General features: G+C 41.7%; 2 protein-coding genes across 2 annotated transcripts in view; one reads left to right on the top strand and one right to left on the bottom strand.

Annotated features, from left to right (window-relative positions):
• The first annotated feature begins 5,906 nt into the window (after window positions 1-5,906).
• LOC133408922 (solute carrier family 41 member 1-like) lies at window positions 5,907-19,682 on the top strand. Its single transcript, XM_061688310.1, is given in 11 exon segments — window positions 5,907-6,857; window positions 6,859-6,949; window positions 8,488-8,595; window positions 8,704-8,775; window positions 9,208-9,352; window positions 9,445-9,591; window positions 9,845-9,989; window positions 10,062-10,141; window positions 14,081-14,215; window positions 14,405-14,553; window positions 16,395-19,682. Coding segments are annotated over 11 exon segments (1,338 nt in total). The 5' UTR covers window positions 5,907-6,756; the 3' UTR covers window positions 16,560-19,682.
• The window catches only part of si:ch211-236h17.3 (carbohydrate sulfotransferase 11), a 32,337-nt gene continuing 30,102 nt past the window's right edge, over window positions 19,593-21,827 (bottom strand). Inside the window, exon 3 of the mRNA XM_061688311.1 lies at window positions 19,593-20,954. Within this exon, the coding sequence (XP_061544295.1) occupies window positions 20,112-20,954 (843 nt within the window). The 3' untranslated portion in view covers window positions 19,593-20,111. The remainder of the gene's footprint in view (window positions 20,955-21,827) is intronic.

Raw genomic sequence — 21,827 nt, 5'->3', positions numbered from 1 at the left:
CGGCGAAGCAAATCAAGTGCAATCGACAATTTCTTGTCGATTGAAAGGAGGACACTCGTCTGTATCTCTGTCGAATCAAGCAAATCCTCAATTGAAGTGGAATCATCAGCTTTTTTCCTCTTCAGCGGCAGCTCGACACGCTGGCTTGGATCCTCCATGACAGACGAGCGGCGTTGCCGTAGCTGCGTGCATAGCAAGTGGCTCTCCACAAGTTATCGCTGCTAGCAGAGCTGGCGACGGAAAAGAGAAAAGAACGAAGTGACCATCCGCCGTTGAAAAAGACCTGTGAAAAGAGATTTTATCTTGTAGAAGCTGTTTTTTTTTTTTTTTGTCAAGACTGCGCAAGGGGCGGCGCCATGTTTTTGGTATTTGGAAATCACGCAATCACACACAGCAGGCTCCCTCCCTGGCCTTTCTTGTGAAGACCTGATGAAAATACGCTTTTGGTTGGGAACTTTGATGGGCCCGGGTGACTGTCATAACAGCGAACACAAGACAAGGATCTCCCGGCCAAGAGCTTAACGTCCCTTAATGTCCCAAAACTGTAATCAATCGTCATCTAAATTTAGATGGAGATCTCTATTTCTGCTCACTTTTACACCTCCGAAAATATCAGAACAATTGGCCCAATATCTTTTTATTTTATGGAGGCTAAGCATTTTCAGCTCCATTGACAATCACTTGAGAAAACGGAACATGCGTAACGTCCATAAAATCCATAATATTTGGGCTATCGTTATGATATTTTCAGAGATGGAAGGGGGCATTTCCATATAAACTTTAGGTGACATTGAGCAACGTTGAGCTTTTTTTGTATCGTAAGCGCATGTATGGAGAGAAAAATGCTTAACAATCATAAAATCCCAAATATTGAGCCGATCGTTGTAATATTTTCAGACGTTGAGGCTACCACGAGTAGAGATGTCCACATACATTTTGGTGATGATTGGTGACCGTTTTGGGACATTGGCACAGCCACATTTACGATTGCTCGGGTTCATGAGGCCTAAAAAGTTGTCATTTTGGCAGTGAGGGCATTCCGTTCGACAGCTACGATATCTGAAATATGAGTTAATATTGCCACTTTACGTATAGTACATTCCTTTGTCCACACCGGCCCTTCAGTGTCTTCAGTCATTTAAAAAAAAAATCCTACAAATTTACCATTTTGGAGGTGGGGGGATTCCACCCGACAATGACATTATATAAAATATGAATAAATACTGCCACTTTATAGTATCTTACATTCATTTTCCCACACCGGCTATGCAGGGGAGGGGGGGGGGGGTTGTCGATTTTGGCGAAGAAAAAGAGGCGTTCCAAAGGAAATTACTTATTTATCAATTGTTCCAAAATGGATTGATGTTATTGGAAATGATTGTCAGTTTCATTTTCATGTGCAAAAAAATAAATAAATACACAAAATCAACTTGTTCGTGAAATATGGACCATTAAGACCCCATACCTCCTTTACGGCTTCATTTGAACGTTCATCACTCCAAAAAAAAATCAATAAGTAGGCAACTTATATACTGGCCTATTCACATTTAGCGCCCTTGGACAATGAACAAATGATTGGCTAATCTGCAGTGTCAAGGAAGGCCGGTGATGTCCAACAAACTGTTCATGTGTCTTTTTTTCCATGAAGTGGGAAGATTGCATTTAAAGGAACTTCTTTTAACAAATGAGATCCCACATAGGCACAAGAATTTATAATCACACCTGATAAGCGCTAAACTTGTTACGAGATCATATGTCAAATAAAAAATCGCTGTCGAAATGAAGTTTGTGCTAAACGCTCATTTGACAAATTATGAGCCGACATAGTGTAATTGTCATGCTGCCAGAAATCCATTCATCTCTCCATTTTCAATACTACATATCCTGTTCAGGTTTATGGAGAGGTGGAGCCTTTCCCAGTGGACTTTGGGAAAAAGGTGGACGACACCCAGAACTGGCCACGATAGGAGGAATTTGTCATACAACATCCTGCTCTTCAAACACAATTGGGATTTCAGTTGTTTGCATGTTAAAAGTTAGCGCACCGGTGAATGCTACACTGATGCTGACATAATGGTTGAGGAAAGGTTCCGCATCTCAGCACATAAAGAATCTTCCAGGGTGATCTGCCTCCAGGTGATGCCTTCATATATGCTGGCTGGCCTCGGCATGGTGACGGCCGGCATGCTACTGGATCAAGTGCAGGTCAGTGACACTAGATAACTATAGCAGCCATTTGTTGGGCAAGGAACTACAATATGTGTCCTTTTGAAGGTCAGTTTTACAGATGTACAGATTTGACTGATATGAGTATTTGAATTATTGGCAGCTGTATATGCATCAAAAGGTCAAAATTGTTGAAACAAAAATGCGAAAGTAATATTTTTTTCTAACTTTTAATGCCAAAATGTCCTTAGCATTTGGTGTCCGAAATAAAGTTTCATGATTTGCAACATGTTTTCTGAAGATGCTAATTACACTTTTGGATATGTAGCATTTTTCTCCTTTTGCTTAATATGCCTTTTCCATGAAAACTAACACAAATGCATCTTAGCGTCTTCAGAGTTGATTTTCTTTGAGGGGATTCTTTTACAAATGGTCCTTTTTTGTCACTCATCCTGTCTTGACCACTGGGAGAGCCTCATTATGTTGTTACAATACACCAGAGGGATCGGTGATCTGGAGTGCCAGGATGAGGCAGCCATTTTGCATTCCCACAATAGCAGACAGCAAAATAAATGTTATTTCTGAGATATGAATGAATATTTATGAATTTGTGAAAGTGAAGGAACTATTGCATGTCTTAACTGTTGTTAAGATTGTCGAAAGACAAGCGTGTAATTCGTTTAATTGAGTAGTTAGGATCATTTATGCAGAATTTGAAGGGCAACACGTAAATTGTGCAACTCACATGAGTTTTATTAAGCTGCTTGTCTTTACCATTATGCACTTTGCCTTTATCCATCCATCCATCCATCCATTTTCTGAGCCGCTTCTGCTCACGAGGGTCGCGGGCGTGCTGGAGCCTATCCCAGCTGTCATCGGGCAGGAGGCGGGGTACACCCTGAACTGGTTGCCAGCCAATCGCAGGGCACATACAAACAAACAACCATTCGCACTCACAGTCACACCTACGGGAAATTTAGAGTCTCCAATTAATGCATGTTTTTGGGATGTGGGAGGAAACCGGAGTGCCCGGAGAAAACCAACGCGGGCACGGGGAGAACATGCAAACTCCACACAGGCGGGCCGGGGATTGAACCCGGGTCCTCAGAACTGTGAGGCTGATGCTCTAACCAGTCGCCCACCGTGCCGCCTCCCTTTGTCTTTACCGTTATAAAAAGAAGTATATTTCAGTGCGCCACCAACATTTGCTCTGTCAATAAGGATGGTCTTTCCTATGCGCGCCAAAAATTTTAAAACAACTTTTAGAAAATAAGACTTTAAGCATGGCTGTTTCAGCATGGAAGACGTTTATCCATATAAAACCAAGGCAAAAATGCAAAATTTGATTTTGAAGTGCCTTTACCATTATTGAACAAATTATATCAAAAGGACCCAGATTCTCACCTCATACTTTACTTTACTTTGTGCAAAACTAATATGTCTCAAGTACAACCCCAATTCCAATGAAGTTGGGACGTTGTGTTAAACATAAATAAAAACAAAATACAATGATTTGCAAATCATGTTCAACCTATATTTAATTGAATACACTGCAAAGACAAGATATTTAAGGTTCAAACTGATAAACTTTATTGTTTTTAACAAATAATCATTAACTTAGAATTTTATGGCTGCAACACGTTCCAAAAAAGCTGGGACCGGTGGCAAAAAAGACTGAGAAAGTTGAGGAACGCTCATCAAACACCTGTTTGGAACATCCCACAGGTGAACAGCCTAATTGGAAACAGGTGGGTACCATGATTGTGTATAAAAGGAGCTTCCCTGAATTGCTCAGTCATTCACAAGCAAAGATGGGGCGAGGTTCACCTAACCCTAGCCGAACAGTTTAAGGACAATGTTCCTCAACATACAATTGCAAGGAATTTAGGGATTTCATCATCTACGGTCCATAATATCATCAAAAGATTCAGAAAATCTGGAGAAATCACTGCACGTAAGCTACAAGGCCGAAAACCAACATTGAATGCCCGTGACCTTCGATCCCTCAGGCGGCACTGCATCAAAAACCGACATCAATGTGTAAAGGATATCAACACATGGGCTCAGGAACACTTCAGAAAACCAATGTCAGTAAATTCAGTTCGGCGCTACATCCGTAAGTGCAACTTGAAACTCTACTATGCAAAGCAAAAGCCATTTATCAACAACACCCAGAAACGCCGCCGGCTTCTCTGGGCCCGAGCTCATCGAAGATGGACTGATGAAAAGCCATCGGTGATGGTATAGGGTTGTGTTAGTGCCAATGGCATGGGTAACTTACACATTTGTGAAGGCACCATTAATGCTGAAATGTACATACAGGTTTTGGAGAAACATATACTGCCATCCAAGCAATGTCTTTTTCATGGACGCCCCTGCTTATTTCAGCAAAACAATGCCAAACCACATTCTGCACGTGTTACAACAGCGGGGCTTCGTAGTAAAAGAGTGCGGGTACTAGACTGGCCTGCCTGCAGTCCAGACCTGTCTCCCATTGTGGCGCATTATGAAGCGTACAATACGACAACGGAGACCCCGGACTGTTAAACAGCTGAAGCTGTACATCAAGCAAGAATGGGAAAGAATCCAACCTACAAAGTTTCAACAATTAGTGTCCTCAGTTCCCAAACGTTTATTGAATGTTGTTAAAAGAAAAGGTGATGTAACACAGTGGTAAACATGACCCTGTCCCAGCCTTTTTGGAACGTGTTGTAGCCATAAAATTCTAAGTTAATGATTATTTGCTAAAAACAATGTTTATCAGTTTGAACATTAAATATCTTGTCTTTGTAGTGTATTCAATTAAATTCTGTTTTATCATCTGAAACAAAGTAAAATAAAAATCCTTGTCATGAAAAATACAAAAGTCATGAACGCTACTCGGGTCTGTCTATCTGTTCTTGTAGCTGACCGACTTGTCTCTTTGACGTGCCAAGATTTGATTTGTGAGCTTCAGCTGTTTGGCGGTCGCAGTGACCTTGCAGGTGACCATGCTCCATACAAACAGAATAACTACACAGCTACTCAGTCAAATATACACTTTGACACACTGATAGTCGACCATCTTATATAAATAGAGATTGCAACATTGATAAAGATAGACGAGCGAGGCAAATAAATATTTGAGGGATATTATCAACATACTAAATTATGTTTATCGTCTAATTACCAACCATCCATTTTCTATTCTGCTAACTCCTGTACTATAATGCCGTTAACAGTTTATGTAACTGTACTGTTCTTCTGCAGCCTCATTATTCAAAATACAGTCAGAAGTCAGAAGGGGAAGCTGCAGAGAACAAAGAACCACTCAAAGCAATTTCCCATCTCCCAAAGTCACATTTTAGCTGAGTCATTGTGCGTGTGTGTGTGTGTAAGGGTCATTTCTGCATTGCTTTTTTTTTTTTTTTTTTTATAAAGCCAATAATTCTCATAAAAGGTCATTACACTTTAAAGGGTTTTTAAATGCATATGCAAGAGCATGTAGAATGTCCACGGTATCCGTTAACCTCTGCAAGACAGATGGTTACTTTAACGGAGAGCAACCTACAGAACATGTGCTTCCCACGTCAAAGAGGATGCACAGGACCCTTTTCAGGCACCAGCAGCACGTGTCAGTGACAGGTACAGCACCTGATGCGTCACCCACCAAGGGCATCGAAGAGCAGAGGAGGGAGGAGCTATACAAAGAGTCGGGAAAGAACAGTACAGCAGCACCTTCTAAAAACAATCAAGAGGAAGAGGAATACTTATGCCGGTCTGGTCATCGTCAGTGTACAATCTCCAGTCTTGCTCCTACTTGCGCCTCCACACACGGATGCTGCCTGTATTTTTCCTGCATCACGAACCACCGTTGTGACTTTCCTCTTCATCTGGAGTTAGACAGAAACTGGGAGACTGACACTGACAAGGCTCTGACTCTCACACCGCTCACCTCTGAGCATCCTTCACAGTAATTTGGTGCCTGGAACAGACATCCCGGCATTGCCCTGATGAAACTGAAGAAGGTGCTTCAGTTAACCCAAGAGAGGGAGCTGCGGACGGAGATGGAGGGGAAGGAAGACATGAGGACTGAGAAGAAGCTGCTGGCCTTCTGGATGTTCTTGTCCGACCGGACCTGGACCCTTTTTAGGCCCCGTGAGAGACCTGGCTTCCAGCGCTCGGCCTCAGCCGCCCGGCTACTCTAAAGTGAGGCATAAGGAGTGTGTGTGCGAGTGTGTGTGCTTGTGTGTGTGTGTGTGTCAGGTTCAAGTGTTCAAAGAAGCCTCTCAGATCTGCTGTCATGATTTTGTGGACTGTGTGTGCAATCGTGTGCATGTGTGTGTGAGTGGTTCAAAGCTTTCAGTACCGTTGCTCCACCATTTGACAGGAAGTTACAGGTGGAGCTGATTAGTGGCTATTTGACGAGAACTCTGACATCAACAAAGTTTTACATGGCGTGAAGGAAAAGCTGAGACAGTCCTAAAAGTGGTCCCTCAAAGTGGAAATGGATATTTGACTACAGCAACCATTTGGAAGCTAATTTTATATACCCCAACAGAAGATTTTCAGCAAAAAAAAAAAAAAAAAAGGGGTTAACAGGGACCAGGCATGGTGGTGAGCCATCTGGCACTGGAACTGTGTTTCCAGGGGAAGAAGTTGAGGGGCTTCACCTCCAAGCTGACCTGCTCAGCTCAAGGCTTCCTCCCAGAGCGCTTGGATCGTCGCAGCCCAGGTGCTGGTGCCTTACGTGGTGTCCGGACGGGGCATGGTGGCGGCAGGGATAGTCATGGAAACAGTGCAAGTATGGAAAAGATGCTACAAGCTTGACAGTTTGTGTTAAACAATGTAATCGTCTATTTTCTTTTTCCCACTCAACAACTGTCTTGTCATGTGTTCACTGTCATGTGGAATGAAGACAAATAAGTTTGTTGCAGTACTGAGTAAGTCAGAGAATGGTGACTGCTTTTTAGGATTAGTTATTGATTGCAAATAGTTAGCAAACACAGAGAAGTTCTCATCTTCACCCTCCTTTCATCATTTAAATGACTATATCCAATCATAGTAATAGTAAACTTGTGACAAGCTTCTGGTGTTAAAAAAACACATATGGGGAAAAGAAGTTTTGTTTTGTTTTTCAGTCGTCACAATTAGCTTTAAACTTGATGTTGTGCTTGCAAAATTAGCAAAACTATTTTAACACATGGCGGCACGGTGGAGGACTGGTTCGCACATCAGTTCTGAGGACCGGGGTTCAAATCCCAGCTCCGCCGGTGTGGAGTTTGCATGTTCCCCCGTACTTGTGTGGGTTTTCTCCGGGTACTCCGGTTTCCTCCCAAAAACATGCAAGGTAGGTTCATTGAAGACTCTAAATTGCCCGTAGGTGTGAATGTGAGTGCGAATGGTTGTTTGTTTGTATGTGCCCTGCGATTGGCTGGCAACCAGTTCAGGGTGTACCCCGCCTCCTGCCCGATGATAGCTGGGATAGGCTCCCGCACACCCGCGACCCTAGTGAGGAGAAGCAGCTCAGAAAATGGATGGATGGATGTTAACACATTGTTTTGATATAGCATAAAAGCCCAAGCCAACACTACCGAGCTTTTCTTTCTTCTCATTACAACCACTAATTAAATCAAAGAGGGGAACTGTTTTGTCTTTTGTTGTTCTACCAAGATACCAAAATGGGTATTATAAATAAATGACAGTTAAACAAAAAACATTTTACTTCTGTACTTAAGTATATTTAAGATTGTGCTTTTATACTTTTACTTTTCAACTTTTACAAGTTGAAACAGTATACTTTTACCAGATTATTTTAATGTACGTACTTTATATTTAATTATTGTAAGTACATCATGTGAGTATTTTTGCTATCTCTTGAATATAATCAGAATTTACTAAATCCCCAAATGTTTTTTTTTTGTTTAGTTTTGTCGCATTGAATGAAAGTAGAAATGTAAAAAAGTAAAAATTAAAAAACGTTTTAAAAAAAAAAAGTAAAAATCACCATCAAACATGTTTACTTGATGTTGTTTGCTGCCAGACTCTTTTACGAACCAAATTAATTTACATTGTAATATAAAACTTGAAACAAACATTTTAGCATGCTTTTAAGTTTGTACAAAAAATGCACAGACTTGTCATTCTGCTAATATTAATGTATAAAGGTTTCCAGGCTGGTCAACCAGTATTACAGATCACTAATGAAGATGATCCAAGGTCACATTGGTAATGACAAAGTCACTTGTCTCCTTATTACCTGTATAATTTAACCATTACAATTCCAATCCAGTCATTATAAGGTGATGAAACAACACATGATTTAAATTTTTGTTTTTCCAGCACTGGGAGGTGTTTCAAGAGATCTCTGAGGTTTTTATCTTGGTTCCAGCCCTGGTGGGACTCAAGGGGAATCTGGAGATGACATTGGCATCCAGACTGTCAACAGCAGTGAGTGGAAACACACTTCCAAACATACAAAGAGAATCCCACACTCAACAAAATACTTGTGACTATTCTTTTTTTGTTGATGCGAGCCCCTCCCCCTTCCATCCACAGGCCAACACTGGGCAGCTGGAGGAGCCGCAGCGGCAGTGGAGGACAGTTTGCTGTAATTTAGCTCTCATCCAGGTGATACCCACATCTCAGATCATCCATCCATTTTTAGATACCACTTGTCCTCAGTAGCATCGTATGTGACATTGGAGCCTATCACAGCTGACTTTGGGCAAGAGGTGGGGACACCACCCAGTCAATCACGGGTATGAAAGGAATGGGTAGAAAATTGTTCCCTTGATTTTTTGTTTTTTTAAAATTAAAATTAGTACTGCAGTTGGATAGCCACTGTTGGTGCAGTGATACATTCGCCTGACTAGGGTGCGGACAGCGTGGGTGCGGTTCTCTCTCAGTGACGGCGGGAATGTGAGTGTGATGGGTTGTCCGTCTCTACATGTGCCCTGCAGCTGACAGGCGACCAGTCCAGTGTGCCGTCCGCCTTTCACCCAAAAGAATTTATAAGAATACTGATAACATGACATATATGTGAAATGTATTCCCATGAAGGTCCAGGCCACAGTTGTCGGCTTCCTGGCCGCGGTGGCAGCAGTGAGTCTCGGGGGTCTGACCAGAGGTAGAGTGGAACTTCTCCACGCTGCCATTCTGTGTGGCAGCAGTGTCACCACCGCCTTTATTGCTGCGCTGTCTCTAGGTCAGACAAAATACGCAACATACAGAGGATGTAGACACATACAATAAGTCAAAATAAATAACAGTGTGGTTATCATCTTGTAACACTGCCAGGCCTTGTGATGGTGGCAGTGATCATTGGCTCCAGGAGAGTGGGCATCAACCCAGATAACATAGCCACGCCCATCGCTGCCAGCCTGGGTGACATCATCACGCTGTCTTTGCTTGCTGTGGTCAGCACCTTCTTTCTCTGCTACAGAGGTGCGAATCCAATCAGGGTTGCGGGAAATGTGAGGTATTGTTTTCCTAGAAACTTTCCAGGAAACGTTTGGGGAAGGGAAAGTTGGGGGTATTTTAAATGGTAAGGCTTTGTTTTTAGATCAAGAGACTCGTTAAGCTGCATTCGCTGTGCTGGCTGAGTTGAATTAACTCTCAAGTGTCTGCATTGTTTGTAGTGGATTTCTAAATGTATCGTATTTTTAAAATAGTTATTTTTTGCTATAAACCTGTCCAGACATGTGGTACCTGCCTCTTGCGGTGTGTGCCTTTTTCCTGCTTCTTGTGCCAGTGTGGATCCTCATCGCCTACCAGTCTCCACCAATCAGAGAAGTCCTGAGGTCAGGCTGGCAGCCAGTTATTTTTGCCATGTCCATCAGCAGGTGAGTTGGTAGTTTACATTCTCTCTTCTCAAAGAAGATCAAGTATTTTGGTTTGACCAGTGTTGTTTTCAGTATCGGTGGTCTGATTCTGGATAAGACAGTGAGCAATCCAAACTTTGAGGGTATGGCAGTGTTCACTCCAGTTATCAATGGTGAGTGGAATACGATCATTACTGTTAACACACTGAACTCCATGGATGTCTTATGAACCCTTTTCAAAAAGATCCTAAAATATTACAATTCATATTGAAATAAGAATGAAAACAAGGAGGCATCACTTACTGTATGTCAAAAGACATACCATCTTTAAGAGAAGTTTGTAGGTACAACAAGAAAATGTTATTAAAATCCATAGGAAAACTTGAATACTGTATCTGTATCTTGTGTGCTTCCTTCTAAAGCCCTTGTCATCGGAACACTCTTCCCTAATAATGGATATAAAACTGCTTTTCTAATTAAATAAATAACAAAGCTGGTAAACTGGAGTCTATCCCAGCTCGGGAAGGGAATCAGAAACTCGTTCTTTTTGAGAGCCGGTTTTCAGTAATTCCATTCCTAGGAATAATTTTTTTGCCTGACGATTCCACTTATCAATTACTCTTAAATCGCAAATGAGTGATGACATCACATGCAAGAAGTGTTTGTTGGTTCTGAACTTTTCCAACATGGTTTAAATATATAAAAGATATACGTTAGCTATAAGCCTCTTTAATTTGAAGTGGACCGCCGCATACCTTTTCAATTACTTTTCAAATCTTATTCTTTTTATGGGGGAACCAACCCCCGAAAACATTCTTGGCAGTTTGTCCCACCTCATTCAACAATTCTTTGGGGCAAAAAAACAAAACAAAAAAACATTTCAATGCAATTATAATGGCTGTCAATTATCCGTGGATTTTCACTATTCACTGTCCGTGAATATCAGGGGTGAATATCAGGGGTCCACTGTATATTGTTATGTTGATGTATGGGGTATTGTGTTAGCTCCATTGTTACATTACGTTGCGTCTGAGAGGGTAACAGAACAACAGTCGCTTTTCTATCACACATCACTCTTCAGACATGACCAATCAATCCACACCTGGAGGTGAAAGATGACGTGCTAAAAGGCCACTGTTACTGTTACACTGGTCACATGTAAACTGAGTTTAATAAACGGATTCTGTGCAGTGTGGTGTGTAATGAAGGCCATTACGTGCTGTGCCAAAGTATGTTAAACCTCACTACTTGAGAGCCTTAAGAGTAGCGTTAGAGAGTGAGTTAGCAGCCCGAGCTTTCAACCTACTAGTTAACAAATTCAGCTCTTAACCTGGGTGACGGTGGGTTTAAACCTTGGGCGGGAATCGTGCTCGAGGACCACCGTCACACATGCACTCCAAGAGAGTATGACCGAGTGAGTCTTTTTTTTTTTTTTTTGTTGTCTGTGTGACCAGTTTGATTTTAGGCGCCCTAGATCTCAGATGCTGCATAATGTATGAATTAAGTTTAATTTAGCTGCAGCAATGCTAGCACTTTGCGGTAGCATTTTTGGATTATCAAATACTCTTTTACAACACTGCTTGGGGAGCATGGAGATAAACAACATTGTACATTACATGCCATTAGAATATACACAACAACAGGTACATTCCTTGAAAACTGGTTGTTTTACCATAAAAATCACTAAATTCTTATGAATTTCCATCATTAATCCCAGTTGACATTAGGCGACGGGTGGGTTACACGCTGGACTGGCTGTCAGTCGCAGGGCAGGTTTAGAGATTATAATTTTATCCTGAGGTGCTAATAATACCAGATTACACGCATGAGATCTGAGACACAGTAGCCTTAGGGCAAAAGCTTTAATTTTGGGACTTCGGATTGCAAGATCATTTGATTGGAATGCCATTAAAATGGCGTCTTAGTGAAGTAACAGAGTAGTCTGACACCTTTGTTTAGATTTTAAGAACTTTAAAAAATATACACAATTTAGTACTAAGAGACCTGGTTGGTATCAAAAGATCACTGGTTTGTTGTCAGTGGAGATTAATAGCATTTATAACATTTCCTTACACAACTGACATAATTGGACGTTTTTTGGGATGTAATTGTTATAGTGAAAGCAGCTTGTTATACACAGTACATTACTATGTATCCATGCTGTTGCATTAAAGTCGTAAACGGATGATGCACACTAGGTTGACTGAAACAATCTGAATCACCTGAGCTGGCAGTATTATTACACTGAAAGACAAGCTTGACTTCAATGCCAACTGTGCATTGAGTCTTCTTTTTTTTGCTGCATCTCTCCCATACAGGCTCAGCAACCACCAGAGGCACCGACTGCATGAATTGGCTTCCCTATACAGGAAGTGCTTTTGCATTCCAGTTAAGGACTTAACCGCAGCATTGACTACAATGCTGCTTCTGTTTGGTCCTACCCATGCATTTGCATGCAAGCTTTGCAAGGACGGTGATGCCATGTTCAATTGGTTCGTTGTTATTGGTTAAGTCAAAGGGATCACAGGTGTATGAAAAGCTCGAGTGTGGAGTTTGGATTTTCTTCGGTGTGTGTTTTTTTTCTTTTTGGTGGATACTCTTATCTTCCTCCCACATTCCTAAATTATGTATCATAGGTTAATTGAGGATTCTGTATTCCTCACAGGCGTGAATGTGAGTATGAATGGTTGTTTGCTTATCCAGTATGCATTCAAAGTCCTTAACTTTAGTAGTTATCTTGAACTGACATTCAATTAAATGAATTTAGTATTCAATGATTACACTACTACTACTACTTATAATAATACTAATAATCCATCCATTTTCCTCCGCTTATCCGAGGTGGGGTCGCGGGGGCAGCAGCCTCAGCAGAGAAGCACAGACTTCCCTTAAGCTCACAATGCACCCGACACACAATGCACCCGACCCCTATAAAATAAAATAGGAACAAAGCTTTTTTTATGAAGAGAAACATGTCAAGCAGAGCAATGACTTTGATGTGAAAATTGTTTGCTTTTGTGACCCCTCCAACTATAAAACAAAAACAGGACTGAGAAAGGGCTTTTGATAGCAAAATAATACTTTATTTACAGATATACAACAAAGAAATGCGCTGTGAGCAAGGCTGACTCCCCCCATGGCTTGGGTTGTACTTCAGTGGCCTTTTGACATTCACTCACTTTCATTCACTTACGTTCAGGCCATGAACTGAGTCATCTTTTCTCACGAGCGTGACAAACTTTGTATTGCCAACGCCACATACTGTGTTTGAGTGTCAGTTGCCTAAAATTGTCCCACCTCCAATGACTTGGCTCCCTCATAATTGACAAAACAAGCTTCTTTTTCCGGTGAAAGAAGAGGGTCTATACTCTTTCTTTTTGTAGGTTCAGTGCTTAAATTGTCCCAGAAAACAATACAATACTCTTGGGTCTTGAAAGATCCGTTTAAATGTTCTTAAATTGCTGGCAATATGGGGAATGGCTGTCAGTCAATGAATTAAGTAGTATCTCCCGAGTCAACAAAGCAACCACAATGCACATGTTGACAGGCCTGTCAACATACAAGCACTAACGGGCTTTATTCCAAGAATTCCAGTAATACCTATAAAACACAATTTTACTGCAAATACCTTCCCATTCCCTGTCCATTTGAGTTCTTTGAAGCAGCTTTTCATTGCAAATGGTGTGGGTTTGCTTCCCAGCCAGTGCACCAATACCCAGCCACTGGTAATCCCAAGACAGGATAAATGGGATGGTTGCATCAAAAAGGGCAGCCGTTGTTAAAACTGTGCCAAAATAATCATACAAGTAGTTCCACTGTTTTCAAGTTTAAATGATATTCCTCAGATTTAATAATATTAGGGATTATTTCTCTCTGACAGATCAAGAACCTTGTGGATTTGTGGTTATATCTGATTCCAATTGGCGTGAGTTAAACGTTAGATTGGTGCAACCATCTTGTCAGCACATTGCTGGTTGTTTTTAACAGAATTTTGTTGTTGTTCTGCACATCGTTGATTGCTTTGTGAAGATTCTGCACCTTTGTCTGCAACTGTGTAAAACAATGCACTAGATGGCTAAGACTGGTATCAGCACTTTTCCTTATCCATGTAGGTGTTGGAGGAAATCTGGTAGCCATCCAGGCCAGCAGGATGTCTACCTACCTTCACTATTGGAGCATTCCTGGAGCTCTGCCAGTCAAAATCACCATGGACTGTCCTGGACCCTATGCTACTTTCTGCTCTTCCGGTCAGAAAGACAAGATTTTTTTTTTATACATGACTCTTAACTGACAACATTTTAATATATAACCTAAGAGGGGGGAAAAGTGGTAGAGTGTTGTATTTTTTTCCCATGCTGTACTGTAGAGTTATATACTATTAATCAAAAAGGACTCATCAAATATACTTACTTAATTTTCTTTCTGAATCTGTTCAGACCTGAATTCCAAATCAGCAAGAGTCCTGATCATCCTTGTAGTCCCAGGTCACCTTCTTTTCCTATACATGATCCATCTTCTGCAGGCAGGGCACACAACCATGACACCTGCCTTCATCATTTGTTACCTTTCTTCAGCACTGTTTCAGGTAAGATCATATTTGCTCATTCAACAGAATTCCCCAAGGGGAACAATTAGCTTTTCTGTTGCTGTTAGCGAATAGGAGTGAAACTTTTACACTGCATTTCCTTATTATAATGTGACTTCTTGATCAGTCTGACACAATCTGGGTCATACCGATTGGGGAAAATTTTGAATAGTTATTTATGTTTTTTTAAGCCACAAGTATTGAGATATAACTGGGGTAAATGTGGCCCGTGAACTAAAATGAGTTGGACACCCCTGGTGTAGAAAATCTTAATTGTAAAGTTTGACAAATACCTAAACTGAAACAATTCAGCCAAGGCCTAAACCTTCTGGGACCCCACATGAAAATAGAGAGCAGGGGAACTATTTGACAAATGGTCAGCAACACATCTATCTAGTTTGTGGAATTACAGTGTCAGGTATCAGACATCAATTAAAAAGTCATCAGGTGTCAGGAAAAAGGTTGTCATATGGAATTGCACTAGAAGAAGAATCACCTTTATTGTCATGAACATGCATGCATGCACACGAAATTTGTTCTCTGCATTTTACCCATTACAGTGAACAGATACACATACACATGTTAGTGGAACACACTGGAGCAGGGGGCAGCTGAAGCGCCCGGGGAGCATTTCGGGGTATCAGTGTCTTGCTCAAGGACACCACAGCCGTGAGTCCGGGGGATGTTGGCGGATGGTCCAGTCGGGGTCTTGAACCTAGGTGCCCCACGGTGGCAGGCGATGATCTTAACCATTGGGCGGCTATAGATGGAAAAACATCTGTTGTCTATTGAATTACACTGTCGACCATCAAACAACACGACATCCGACGAAAGACCCTCAGACGAATGGCTTCGGACCAATCAGTGACAGCTGAACGGCTGTGGGCTAGCGGTTTAGCTTCTCAGCTAATTTATCCTCTTTAACAACGTATTAATGCAAATGCAATGTAACTGTTATGCTTGGTCTCACACACACTGTTAACCATAACCTCCATCCATCCATCCATTTTCTGAGCCGCTTCTCCTCACTAGGGTCGCGGGCGCGCTGGAGCCAATCCCAGCTGTCATCGGGCAGGAGGCGGGGTACAGCCTGAACTGGTTGCCAGCCAATCGCAGGGCACACACAAACAAACAACCATTCGCACTCACATTCACACCTACGGTCAATTTAGAGTTTCCAATTCATGCATGTTTTTGGGATGTGGGAGGAAACCGGAGTGCCCGGAGAAAACCCACGCAGGCACGGGGAGAACATGCAAACTCCACACAGGCGGGGCCGGGGATTGAACCCAGGTCCTCAGAACTGTGAGGCTGATGCTCTAACCAGTCGTCCACCGTGCCGCCTAACCATAACCTGATAAATGTATATTATAATTAAATTTGTGTTTAATACATTTAAGAAACACACCCACAAACCAACACCTACTGTACATTGAGCTAGCCCGTGTCCTCACCGTGGTGTTCACCGAATGACTGAATGGTAGCACAATTGAATGACCTTTCGTCTGTGTAGTTGCCATTTCTTTGTGAGAAAGTTTCATCTGATACCTTTTTCTCTTAGAACATCTTGTCTGATGACCTGGTTTGGTTTCCTCAGACTTGACAGGTGTTTTCCAGGCAATGGTGCAATTCCATAAACATGAACTTTTTTTCCTGCCACCTGATGCCTTTTAAGATGATGTCTGATACCAGATGCCGCAATTCCATAAACCTGACAGATCTGTTGCTGAGACCTAATGCTTTTTTCCTTCACGTCTGACAGTGGACTCTGACGATTGAAGATGTCCTAAAACATACAACGCACTTGAGAGATTTCTCATCCCGCTGCTGTCATTGACCAGGTGGTGATTCTTCTGCATGGAGCCAACCTGATGGTGAAGTGGCTGTGGCAAAGGGGCTTGGACCCAGACAACTTCTCCATCCCCTACCTGACGGCACTGGGTGACCTGCTTGGAACGGGGTTTCTGGCCCTGAGCTTTAGACTCATTCAGAAGAACAGCTGCTGAGGAGTTGGGATTTGATCAACACCATCAAAGTACTGGGACCTGTACACCTATGCAGGACTTTGGAGTTACTAAGGTACCTTATAGGTGAACACTGTGTCATAAAGTAATCCATCCTTCAAGCAGGATATGTTGCTGCTTGCTGTTCTGGAGCAAATACGAAATACGAAAGAAAAATACAAACTCCTGGGGACGGAAGTGATATTTAAAAAAATAAAAATAAAAAAAAATAAAAAAGGGAACGTAAAACACACTAAGCACTTCCTACTGGCCAGTTTATTATCTTAGGCAACATTTTGGTTATCATTTAGGCTTTGGTAAAGAAATGTAAGTGTCTGAATACAGACTAGTAACTTAAAGTACTAAAGCTATGCATTTGCTGACCTTAGATATGTAAGCAACCCTGCTTGTGGATAAATAAAATAATACTATATAAGAGTAGATCAAAGGTCGATAGCAATTTCTGATGCAAACTAGAAACACATATTCCATTAATAACATTAATAGTCTACTTCAAAACAAGGTATATGGACAGAATGGATAAGAAAATTAAGCATTTTACAGTTAGGTCCATGTCAGTCGGTAGGTCAATCTCATAGAGTTCGTTTGGTTTTGCTCATCTCTGAGTTACCACGTCAACGTTTTACGAATCCAAATCTAGAAACACATATTCCATTAATAACATTAATAGTCTACTTCAAAACAAGGTATATGGACAGAATGGATAAGAAAATTAAGCATTTTACAGTTAGGTCCATGTCAGTCGGTAGGTCAATCTCATAGAGTTCGTTTGGTTTTGCTCATCTCTGAGTTACCACGTCAACGTTTTACGAATCCAAATCTGGAAAACACTTGTTCATTGAAAATGCTTGTTGAAGGTGAAGGAGCAGTCACAAAATAAGTCAGTTCACGTTGAGTACTGGATGCATACTACTATTTAGATGATGCAACCTATATCAATGCTGCACTGTAATGGTGGGATTTTACACCTATTGTCAGATCTTGTCTTCAATAGCAAATAATTGTATAGTCGGAGCGTAACTATAATGTACAGTACTATATATGTGTGAGTTGCTGCAATGTCTGAATGAATATTTGATTTTCTTGCGTTTTCTAAAATTATGCATATCCAGTAACTGGGATGAGTTCTTGGATTTCTATGAAGGGTTGAGATGAATGTGCCTATTGATATGAATCTGCTGTGTGTTAGTATGTTGCATTACTTCTGTAGACTAAAAAAAAAACCAGAAGAATATGACAAAAGAGATCAACGTTTCCACTTTTAGTTGCAAGGTATTTACATTTGGATCTGATGCACACTTTATTGGATAGCATTATTAGTAATGTAATGTCAAATTTTTGGTCGAGCAAAAGTACTGGAAAGATTAAGCCTGTGACAAACTGACATCAGCAAACCTCACCACTGCCCCTCTCAATTGTTCTGTTTTGAATGGTTACTCCCTTCAGTCTTGCGCTATATGATAAAGGTTCTCCCAATCAGTTTGGTTGCATCTTTCTTTAAACAGGCTGACAAAATATTTTTCCGAATTTACCTCCTGTGTTATGTTACATCAATGAAAACAGGTGAGCCCATTTTAAGGGAAGCCATGCAACACTAAGCCATGGCATTACCTCCATTGTGTTTTACAGATGAGCTTGAATATTTGTGATCATGAGTAGATTCTTTTTTTCCTCCTTTAGCCTTTCCATCACTTTGGTAAATGTCAGAATTTGTCTTATCAATCAATAAGATGTCTTTTTAGCAGATTCCAGGTTGGTCTTCATATTTTCATTGTGAATGAGTGGCTTGCAGCTTCTGGTGTTTCCTCAATACCTTAGTTCTAGAGGTCTTCTGTGAACAGTACATTTTGATACCTTCACTCCTACCCCACCGTTAGTGTGTGTGTGTGTGTTTTTCTTAACAGCTCATCATGTTTTTGTAGTCAACTGCAGTTGTTTCCCTTTATCTATCAGATTGACGTCTGTGATTTCACAGAGCAGGGGTTCCTTTCTTCAGGACATTGAAAGTGGTTATGTGGCCAACATTTGTCCAATGACTAACAGATTTTCCTTCTTCTCTTGGCATCACAATTGCTTTTTTCACCCCACCCATAGTGTCGTGACCGAAAGAACAAGATCCCGGATACAAGGGACCGGATTGAGTTTCCTCCGCAGGATGTCCGGGCTCTCCCTTAGAGATGGGGCGAGAAGCTCGATCATCCGGGAGGATCTCAGAGTAGAGCCGCTGCTCCTCCACATTGAGAGGAGCCAGATGAGGTGGCTGGGGCATCTGATTCGGATGCCTCCCGGACGCATTCCTGGTGATGTGTTCCGGGCACGTCCCAACGGGAGGAGACTCCAGGGACGACCCAGGACACGCTGGAGAGACTACGTCTTTCGGCTGGCCTGGGAACGCCTCGGGATGCCCCCGGAAGAGATGGATGAAGTGGCTGGGGAGAGGGAAGTCTGGGCGTCCATGCGAAAGCCCCGCGACCCTACCTCGGATAAGCGGTAGAAAATGGATAGATGGATGTACTCCACCCATAGCTTTCTGAAACTAGGCATAGACATTCTGCACTATTTATTTGAAAAATCAGTGTAATAGGCAACAACCCAGTCCAGTCAGTCACGTTTCAAAACATTAGCTCACATGAAAAAAATGGTGGGTTCAAACAAAAAGTGTTATCTTCTAAATTGTGCATCAGATCCAGATGAAAGTACCTGTAAAAAAAAAAAAAGTTAAACTGTCGATCTCATGTTCATCTTTTGAGGTCAAGCTCAAATGTTTTCAGTTCTAGCACTTTTGGAGGAGAGTGTATACACACACACACACACGCGTTTCTTTGAACTGTTTGCACAAAGCTGATGTCATGCATCTTGCTGTATGTATGACATGTTGCCACTTCTGTATTATGTACATACCTTTTAGGTACGTGTAGACTGTCTAGAATAGTACCTAAGTGTCAGTTATGATTGTCATGCTTCAGTGTACGTTCATAGTTCCAATATTTAATCCAATACATTTTGTTGCTGGGTAACATTTATTTGAAAATTGTGACAAAAGTTTTTGGCCAGTCTGATGTAATGCAGATCAAAATAACAATAAATAAAAACATTTTTGTCCAACATTACAAAATGAAACGCACTCACATTCAGAAATGATTTTCTCTAGTGTCAAATTAAGGTTGACCATCAAAAGTCACGTATGAAACATTCTCTGTCCAAAAGCAATTTAAAACTTTCATTGTGCTATTATAACTTCGCCCCCAACAAAGAGATCACATTTAATGTGCAAATCCACCAGGAAAAAAAAAAAGAAACATTTCAAGTTTAAAGTGAAATTGTTCACTCAATCACAGACTAGTACTCACTTGATCACTTTTTACAGTAAAATATCCATTATTACCAAGTTTCGCCTCCTTTTGAACTACATTGTGTACAATGTGGAGGTTCACCTGTATTGTACTTCGTAATTAATATTCTGGTTTATTAGTGTTGTCAAAACGGCATCTTCATACACCATCTATGGATGTACAGTACAACACGTCTGCCTCATCAAAACTTGAGGTATGATGGCACAGAGTAGTTAAATAACAGGAAGTCCATGCGAAAGAGGTTATACAGCTTCTTTTGATAGAAAGGGCTGATGTTGTGGAAGAACTGTGCTGCCATGTCTCCTGTAGTCCTGGCGCTCTTGGACGAGGCAGGGAAATGGACCTGGTCCCCCACTCCAGCCAGCTGTAGCACATAGTTGGAGTCCTGCTCCAGTGTCTCATATTTACCCACTACGTCGTAGTGAATTAGGCAGGGGTGGCACAGTGAGTGCACCCGTTCCCAGTGCTCATTGAAGGGTTCCTCTATCTGGGTGGCTGGGTCTACAAGGTAATACACAAACTCCTCAAAGGAGACATTGTCGCCTTTCTCCAGAGCTTCTGGCTGTGGGTCGGGCCTGTGCCGGCGCACTATCTTGGTGCCATATCGTTTATGGAAAGCTGTGTTGTAGCTTCGTGTGAATTTGTTGCGGTATGCGGACACGAGCCGCTCAAATGGCTCACGTACAAACACAAACTTCAAGTAGGAGCGTAAGCGTTGGTTGATTTGGGAGGTGGAGTACTCAGACAAGGTGTGCAGGTTTCCTGACACATGGGCCTCATTTGCTGGTATCTCCAATGGGTCTCGGAGGGATCTGGCGGCGCCAGTCAGGACCATGAGTACTCGCTTCCAGTTGGTGCAGGCCACTTTTGGTACATAACAATACAGCAAGCCATGCTGGTCATCCACGATAACATGCTTAAGATCATCTGGGATAAGGACTCTACGTTTTCGAGTGTAGGAATGGCAGGCTTCTTCTAAAAGCTCTCGTCGGCCTTGATGGATTGCCTGCACTGCTGACTCGACCTACAAAGGAAGAAACAATGGTTAAAAACTGGAAGTCCAAGTGCCTGATTTACTAAAGGTTTGCACAAGCAAAAATCGGCACAAACTTGATTGCTCATGCAAACAAATGTGGAATATGATCTACTAAACGGGTGCACCCAGAATCACAGCCGCCAAATGTGCAATATTGCCATGCATTTCATTTTGCACATTGTGGGAGGTGTACTGTATAGGCAAATAGATTAATTTAGCACACAATGTGATTGATCAAATCTGAGACAAATTGTGGTGGCTGATTTAGCATCTTTATCTACAGTCTGAAAGGCAGCCGAAAACCCTTGCTGCTGTCCAAAATGATGGCTGCAGTTGTGGCAAGGAGGAGGAGGCGCAAATGAGAGGACATGGGGAGAACGAATATTTTCCGCTCAAATAAACATTTTTGAAATGCCAGAAACAAAAATTATTGCAACGTATTGTCTATTCTGCAATGCAATTTTGGCTCTTCTGAATAAACTAAGGGCTTATTTGGACCCAGTCACAAAAAAGGAGTCATACCATATCACCTGTATGACATAACTTCTTTCAACTCTGCATTTCCTTGGGTCTGGGTCATTTCAGCACACTGTGGTTATTGCCTCACCAAGGTTTTCAGGTGTGCTGTTCCAAGTTTTAAACACAATGATACACAGGATGGGCTTATACACCAAATTCCCACAAATTTAAGGAGAGTTAAGTCAAACAAAGCATGGCTTTTATAAGGTTCCTGAATTCCTTAAAATTATCGAAGAAATAGTTTTCTGTAACTGCATAATGTTGGTTTGCCTCTTCCACTACCCACTTCCAAACACATAACTTCAAACTTCATTTTGCGCTTGTGGTGCGCTCCCAAATTGT

This window comes from Phycodurus eques, chromosome 10, assembly GCF_024500275.1.
Source record: "Phycodurus eques isolate BA_2022a chromosome 10, UOR_Pequ_1.1, whole genome shotgun sequence".
Classification (NCBI taxonomy): domain Eukaryota; kingdom Metazoa; phylum Chordata; class Actinopteri; order Syngnathiformes; family Syngnathidae; genus Phycodurus; species Phycodurus eques.
Note: the sequence above shows the minus strand (reverse complement) of the source record. Positions and strands in the feature narration are given on the sequence as shown.